Genomic DNA, 8121 nt, shown 5'->3' with positions numbered 1-8121 from the left:
TATATTTATATATTACTATATTTATGTTTTTTTTTTTTTTTTTTATATACCAAATTTCTCATCCTCAAAAAGTCATCAAGGATTTCTTTATTATTATTCTAAAATATAGAAGGATACAAAAAGTTTATATATGAAAAGAAGCATATTTATTAATTTCTCATACATATAAAAAATATATATATTTTATTTGATGTACTAATAATAGCTTCCTTTTTTCGTTCAGATCGTCTCTTGTTTTGTTGAGTATATCTAAAGGAATGAAGAAATACGATTAAAAATAATATAATTTTAAAAAAAAAATGAAAAATATATATATATATATATATATATATATATATATATATATATATATATTTATACCTTCTAGATATATTTTATAACCTTCCATTTGATTTCTCACAAAAGATATGAATGTTGTAACATTCTTAGAATTGATTTCACAGACTGTTATATATACATACATATGCATTTATGTATGTATGTATATGTGTGTATATTTATATTAGTAGAACAAAAAAAAGAACAAATAAATAATTCAATTATTATACCCTTTTTGATTTGTTCGTCTTTGTATTTTAATAAGGAAAAATATTTATCTACTTTCTTTTTATATGTCTCCTTTTCTTTAAGAGCTAAGTTAGTAACATCCATCATGTTATATTGAAATGAAGATACGTATGTATGCTCAGGAAAATCATTTTTATAATCAATATATTGATCAAAATTTAAAGCATTATTTTTGTTTAATGTATCTGTAGAATATTTCTTTATATTTTGTAAAAAGAGCTATAAAACGAAAAGGAAAAGATATATATAAATATATGTATGCATGTATGTATGTAATTCGTCATTTATTTTATATTATGTTATATGAATGTATATAGATCCATTTCTTTATATATGTATTAATATTTGAATTGTACCTTTTCTTCATTGTTTCGTTTATTAGATAATTCTTGTAGGTAATCATTTTTTTTTTCACTTAATCTAGAAATAATATCATTTTTTATATTAGCATAATTTTCTGTATGTTCATTATTTGTATATTCAAAATTGTATACAAGGGAATATTGGTTGTCTTCATTTTCTTTGTCGTTTTCTTCAATGTTGTTTTTTGTTTCGCTTAATTTCTTTGCTGTGCCATTATTATCTTCCTTTACTATGGAGATATAAATATATTTTATTTATTTAAATTATTAAGTTTTATATGATTATCATATATATATATATATATATATATATATATATATATATATATATATATATATATTTATATATTTATTTATATATATATATTTATATATTTATTTATATATATGTGCGTGTTATGTTACCTACTTTTACTTAAAATCTTATTTCTTCTTTTTTCTATCCTCCCTTCTTTGGAAGTACAAAGAAGTATATCCATGGTATAATGTTAAAAAATTTATATTATAAGATTTATGTTTGAAAATACTTAATAATGCTATATATATATATATATACATATATATATGTATTTTACATTTTTTGATATATTTATCTATTATAAGTACATATATTATTTTTGACGTGTAATACTAAAGTATGTCTTTTTTATGATTTAATATGTTAATATTTGTATTATTTAAAGGAACAAAATAAAATAAACATATTTTAAGTTATATCTTCTAGTTTATATATAAATAAATGTATATTCTAAAACGTATTGGTCTTTAATATACTACATTATAAAATATATAGTATATATATATATATATATATATATATATATTTATTTATTTGTGAATCTATTATGAAGACACCTTGTAGCTGTAGTAATAATGTTCCTCATTTATCGAAAGGAAAAATATGACCATGGTGATTTAAAAAGGAATATATTTTTAATAAATGAAATTAAGATAATAAATAAAAACAATTAAAAAAAAAAAAAAAAAAAAAAAAAGAAAGAAAAAAGAAAGAAAGAAAGAAAAAAGAAAGAAACAAAAGAGAAGTTCTAGTACTTTTTTTATCAAATAATAAAGAACATTTATGTAATACAATGAAAATTCAAAATTATTTAAAACAAATGAAAAATGAAAAAAATATTTTTGATTATAAAGAAGAAGGAAATGATAAAGTATATAGATATGATGACATAGAAAAAAATATATATAAAAGAAAGGAAAAAAAAACAAATATTTATTTGAAAAAAGATTTACTTTTCCAAAAATGTATTTTGTACAAATTACGATGCCTCAATAATACTTCTTCATGGTTATTAGAACTATCAAAATGCGAGAAAAATAAAGATGATCATATAAATTATAATAAAAAACTTATTGATAATATAAAACTTAGAAAACCATTTTCAAAATATAAAAAAATTATTTCCTTATTTTATAAAAAAAAATATAAAGAAGCATATAATTTATTGTGCCAAATATCGACAAGGAATTCTTCTCAACTTTTAAAAACAAATTTATTATGGAAAGATAATTTTTTTGTAAATAATAAATATAATTTGAATGTATTGATTGAAAGAATCGATTTTATTAATAAAGGTAAGGAGGTATGTGAAGAGAATCATAAAAAAGATGAGAAAGTAAAAGGCCATAAGACTCGTATAAATGACAGGACAAATATTACTATATTAGACATGTTACAAAGAAAAGGAAAATATAAGAAAGAAGATAAAATAAAAGAAATAAAAAGAAATTATCATGATGATATTATTATAAATCCAAAATATATGAAATATGAAAATAAAATTAACAGAAGATGTAATAATTTTTTTTTATATACAAAATGTTCAGGTTTTGAATATAATTTTATTAATATTATTCGACATGACAACGGTTATACTATATTTCCTACACAAGAGAGCAATAAGTATTTTGTAGATATACATAATAAAATATCAAATAAAAAAAAAAAAAATAATATTTATGATGACCCATCAGAAGGGGACATATGTTATATATATAAGAAAAATGAACAATTTATTAATCATACAAAAAACAAATATATTAATAAAAAAGTGAAAATAAAAAAGAGAAATACGGATAAGTATCATATAAATGAAAATATGCGATTTTATCTTTATATAAAAATGTTATGTTTATATATGCACAGTCATTCATACTCAATATATAATGAGAAAAATGTGAGAAAACAATATCTTCATATAAATATTGAACATATGAGAAGAAAAGAAATACTTTTATATATTATACAGTATATGAAAAATATGAGAAAAAAGTTTATTGTTTTTGACACACATCTTTATTTATTATTAAGCGTTGCTTATTATGATTTAGGAAAATATCATAAAAGTGTATTATATATTAAGAAGAGTATTAAGAGAGATTATTTTAATATTACTGCATGGATATTTTTTAACAACTTAATATGTATAGAAAAATTTATAGATAACCATGAAATTGAAAGAAAGAGAAAAGAAATATATACAAACCAACATAATTATGATAATTATAATACTATATCTATTAATTGTAATGACAAAAAAAAAAAAAAAAAAAAAAAAAAAAAATACATATATGTAAAAAAAAAGTATTTCATAAATAAACATAATAAATTAGATAATCTTGTTAATCATTTGTTTGAAAATGAATTCTTTGAATTTTCAAAAAATGAGTATAATAAAATAAATATAATGAACCATCATAATTTGTACACATATATCAACCCTATAACAAATATGAATGAAGATTTCTTTTTTAAAAACAATTATTTTGTCAACCAAATTTTTGAAGAGGGTATGATGAATAAAGAAGGAAATGAAAAAATAGTTGGACATATGGATCGATGTTATAAAAATTGTAAAAATTATATAAAAAATGTACATCATGTTGAAAATGTTAAAAATAAAAAGACCATATTTAATGATGTTTTTATTAAATATACAAAATATTTGAGAGAACATAGTTTTAAAAATAATTTTATGACCTTATTCGGATTTGCACATTTCTGTTCTTTAAATAATAAACATTATCAAGATTCTATATGTATATATAAATATTTGATAAAAATCCTGAGGGGAAAAAATAACCTGTACATTTCAGGTGAGCTAGCCAAATTGTATTATTACTGTGGTCAGGAAAAAAAAAGTTTGAAATATTTTAATAAGTTAAAAATTATAAATAAGGAAAATGCTATTTTAAGAAAACAAATGATGAATATATATTTTATATATTATTATTCTCAATATGGACAATCTAAAAATTGTAAAAATCAGATTATATTTTTGGGACCTAATAACAAATTTGAATTTTATGATAAAGATAAAAAACATATAATGTGTATGAGTATGAAAAAATATAAAGCTTTTAAAAAATTAATAATTCCTAAATATTTTTCAGACGAATTTATATATGTTGAATTATTAGCTAATATATATTTTTTAAACAATTCAACATTTGATTTATTTTTACTGGCTCATAGTTATCAAAAGAAAAATAAAAAAAAAAATTATGATGAAAAATTATTTTATATATTAGGAAAATATTATTCATTAAATAAGAATTATGAAAAGTCAATTACATTTTTTAAAAAAGGTATTAAAAAAAATAAATATCATATATATAGTTATATCAGTTTAGCACAAGAATATTTTTTATTCAAGAATAATGTAAATATTTCCATATATATTTTATTAAAAGTTCTTTTTATATATTTTAACAATACCTATGTATGGTATAGTTTAGGGCAGTGTTTGGAATATAAAAAACATTATACTTTTTGTATTTTTTCATATGAAAAGGCTCTTTTTTTTAAGGAAGATATTTCTATATATTATTTCTTGTCTGCTTCCTATTTAAAAAGGGGTGATATATATAATTATATTTATGTGTTAATAAGAGGTTGGAATTTTAAGAAAAATGTTTTATTTTCTTCTATGATTTTTAATATTAATTTAAATATTTTAAATAACGAATATTATGAATTAATAAGGAAATATGATATATCTAATCTTCTTTTGAGTGATGAGAAAAAAAAAGAATGTATCAAACATATTATTGTTCATCATTATTATAAAAAAACAAATAACAATTGCTTACTTTGGTGTCTCATATATTTAAAAGGATATTTTAAAAAAATATCTAAAAATTTGCATCATGATAATATATATATAAGTGAATTTTTAAAGGACAATTCATATGAAATGTTTGTAAAGAATAATTTTTTTTTTGGGGGGGATAATAATATAAAGAAAAAGAAATTTAAAGAATATCATAAAACGAATTTATTCTTCAAAAATTTTAATTTAATTTATTATAAAAATACCAGTTATTTGTATTTTATTCAATGTTTGAGAAATTCACCTACAGTTTTTTTTAATGCTGTAACTTATTTAGCTAATTATTGTTTTTATAATAAACAATTCAAATATTCTTTCAAACTTTTAGAAATATTATGGGATGTAAAAGGAAGCATATCCTCCAATTATTTGGAGTATATTTTTTTGATTGAAAAAATGTTAAGGAAGGAAAAGGATAGAAATAATTTTAAAAAAAAAAATTTTCTGAAAAATATGTTATTATGAAAATGTAAAGAACAATGTACAAAATATATTCATTGTATAAAAGTAACCAATTTTATGAACTTGTATATATTATGTTGTACCATTTGACACATAAATATATAAATATATATATATATATTAATATATATAAATATATATTTATATATGTATAATATTATCATTTTTCTTTTTTTCCTTTTTTTTTCTTTTTTTTACTTGTTTTCTTGTTTTGTTTTTCTGTATGTACATTGTTTTTTTTTTTTTTTTTTTTAATTTTCTGGTTTGTATAGTGATTGGTCTTATTATACAAAATGGGATTGAACTATGATTTTTTTTGAGAATCGTTTAATATATATACTATGATGTGCATTATATTTTTAAGTAAATATATATATATATATATATATATATATATATATATGAATCAACATTTCGATTGTGATTATGTTATTATTATATATTCATCTTTTTTTATTTTCTTAAAAAAAATATTTTCCCTCTCTATATTATAATTCCATGTGCTATATATTTTTGGACAATTATTTCAAATATATGATCATCGAACTCTTGATGATATGTTTATATTTAATTATAAGCAGTCGTGTTGAATAAACAAACAAACCGACCAATATATATATATATATATATGTAGCAATATTTTACCACATATGTATGTGTAAAAAATGACATTTCTGATGGCGAAAAATTATGTTTTCTTTTTTTATTTGTGTAGCTCTTTACTTTCCCATAGATACACATTTAAAAGTAAATTTGTATATGATAACAAAAATTTGATACCTAACTTTTTTTTGTTTAAGGAGAAATACATAGAGGGTTCAAATATACTTAGTTGTAATGAGGAAACATGTGGTTATTGTAAATATAATAAAATGAATGAATATGGAAAGTTCATTGGAAAAGACATAAAAAATATATTTATGAGTAAAAATCAATGTCTGGTAAATAATATAGAAAGAAGAGAAATGAATACATCATTTCTTTTGTATAATATTATATCACAAATAAATGAAATTATTTATTTATTTAAATATAATACGATAAAAATTATTAAGAATATATTCAAGATAGTATTAGGTAATTATATATTTTCTTATTCATTTATGTTTTCATAATTTCTGTAATTTTATTTAAATGATTATACAATTTTTACCTGAACAATTAAGGAAATATAATACATAATTGTAAAAAAAAAAAAAAAAAAAAAAAAAAAAAAAAAAAAGCTAGTTATTTTATTTATTTATTTATTTATTATTTATTATTTATTTTTTTTCTTTCTTTCTTTTTTTCAGTAAAGGATTTCTTTTTAACGTACAGGAAAAATGAATATAAAAATTATAGAGGAAAAGAATTAAAAGAAGAAAAACAAAAAAGGAGTGTAATGTTTGTTGAAAGGGAAGTAAATGAGAGGGGGGAAATGAAACATTTTAATATAAAATTAAAACAGAAAGAATGGTTTAGAAATGTACGAATTTTAAATGAAGAAAAATGTTTTTTAAATTGTGGAAAAGGTGTTTGTCAGAATACTCATGGATATGAATATTGTAAATGTCCAGAAGGCTTTTCAAGTAATCCTGAAAAAAATTTCGAATGCGAAGAACATTGTAAGGTAAACAATGGAGGATGTGATAAGGACGCGACATGTGTACCTGTTTTATCTGAGGAGGAAGAAAAAAATAATGTTGTAAAAGGAGTTGGCGTTATATGTAAATGTAAAAATGGAAATACAAAATATAATGGATATTATTGTGGTTAGTGTTAAGATAGTTATTTATACGTTATCTTTCTTTTTGATGAATTCATATAATGTTATTATTTTTTTCATTCAACAGGATATAAATTATTAAATAAATATATGATATATATATATATATATATATGTATATATTGATGCTTATATATTTCAATAATGTATCAATTTTTAATTTTATTTTAAAATTGGAAAGAATTTTTTTTTTTTTTTTTTGTATACATTTATACTAGTGATTAATATATTATATATATATATATTTCGTTTATTTTTTAGTTCATATCCAAGTGAATATATTTATACATGTATTTAAAATATATTATTTTTTACACATATATTATTGTAAACATAAAAACTGATACATGTAATATGTATATAACATTATTTATTCCTTTTTTTTTTTTTTTTTTTTTTTTTTTTTTTTAATATAATATAAAAATACATATGTATAAATTCAATAAGGAAATATTGATATGTGAAAAAAATGAATTTTTTTTTTTTTTTTTTTTTTTTTATTGAAGTCATTTTATTATATTTTGAAGATAATATTAATAAAAGAAATTACGTGTTTATTTATTCATTTGTACACATAAATAAATATATTATATATAATTATCATTTTTTTTTTTATGTTTTGTTATTATTTATTATATTTTTTTTTATTGTATTTCTTTAAAATATATTCAATATTTTAGTAATGTTTTTCATTTTTAGCATTTATATATATATTTAATCATACATATATATAGATAACATTTTACCTCTATAATGAATTTAAATGTATGATGAACAAAAAAAAAAAAAAAAATAAAAAAAAAAAAAAAAAAAATTATTATTTTTTTTAAAAAAA

General features: G+C 18.3%; 3 protein-coding genes across 3 annotated transcripts in view; 2 read left to right on the top strand and 1 right to left on the bottom strand.

Moving 5' to 3' along the window:
* PRSY57_1402700 (hypothetical protein) overlaps nucleotides 1-1408 on the bottom strand; it is a gene marked incomplete at both ends in the record, with an annotated part of 3163 nt that extends 1755 nt beyond the window's left edge. Inside the window, 6 exons of the mRNA XM_020115249.1 lie at nucleotides 51-98; nucleotides 197-249; nucleotides 361-444; nucleotides 549-786; nucleotides 924-1159; nucleotides 1339-1408. Coding sequence (XP_019969906.1) covers nucleotides 51-98; nucleotides 197-249; nucleotides 361-444; nucleotides 549-786; nucleotides 924-1159; nucleotides 1339-1408 — 729 coding nt within the window. Of the gene's footprint in view, nucleotides 99-196; nucleotides 250-360; nucleotides 445-548; nucleotides 787-923; nucleotides 1160-1338 lie in introns of the transcript that reaches the window.
* A 612-nt stretch (nucleotides 1409-2020) lies between these two features.
* Nucleotides 2021-5524, top strand: PRSY57_1402600 (hypothetical protein; the record flags this gene model as incomplete). Its single annotated transcript, XM_012909642.2, has 1 exon — nucleotides 2021-5524. The coding sequence occupies one exon, from the start codon at nucleotides 2021-2023 to the stop codon at nucleotides 5522-5524; it is 3504 nt and encodes a 1167-aa protein (XP_012765096.2).
* Nucleotides 5525-6186: 662 nt separating this feature from the next.
* Nucleotides 6187-7277, top strand: PRSY57_1402500 (hypothetical protein; the record flags this gene model as incomplete). The annotated part of the gene is made up of 2 exons (XM_020115248.1): nucleotides 6187-6598; nucleotides 6814-7277. The coding sequence occupies 2 exons, from the start codon at nucleotides 6187-6189 to the stop codon at nucleotides 7275-7277; spliced, it is 876 nt and encodes a 291-aa protein (XP_019969905.1).
* Nucleotides 7278-8121: the final 844 nt, after the last annotated feature.

This window comes from Plasmodium reichenowi, chromosome 14 (genome assembly GCF_001601855.1).
Source record: "Plasmodium reichenowi strain SY57 chromosome 14, whole genome shotgun sequence".
NCBI classification, from domain to species: Eukaryota; Apicomplexa; class Aconoidasida; order Haemosporida; family Plasmodiidae; genus Plasmodium; species Plasmodium reichenowi.
Note: the sequence above shows the minus strand (reverse complement) of the source record. Positions and strands in the feature narration are given on the sequence as shown.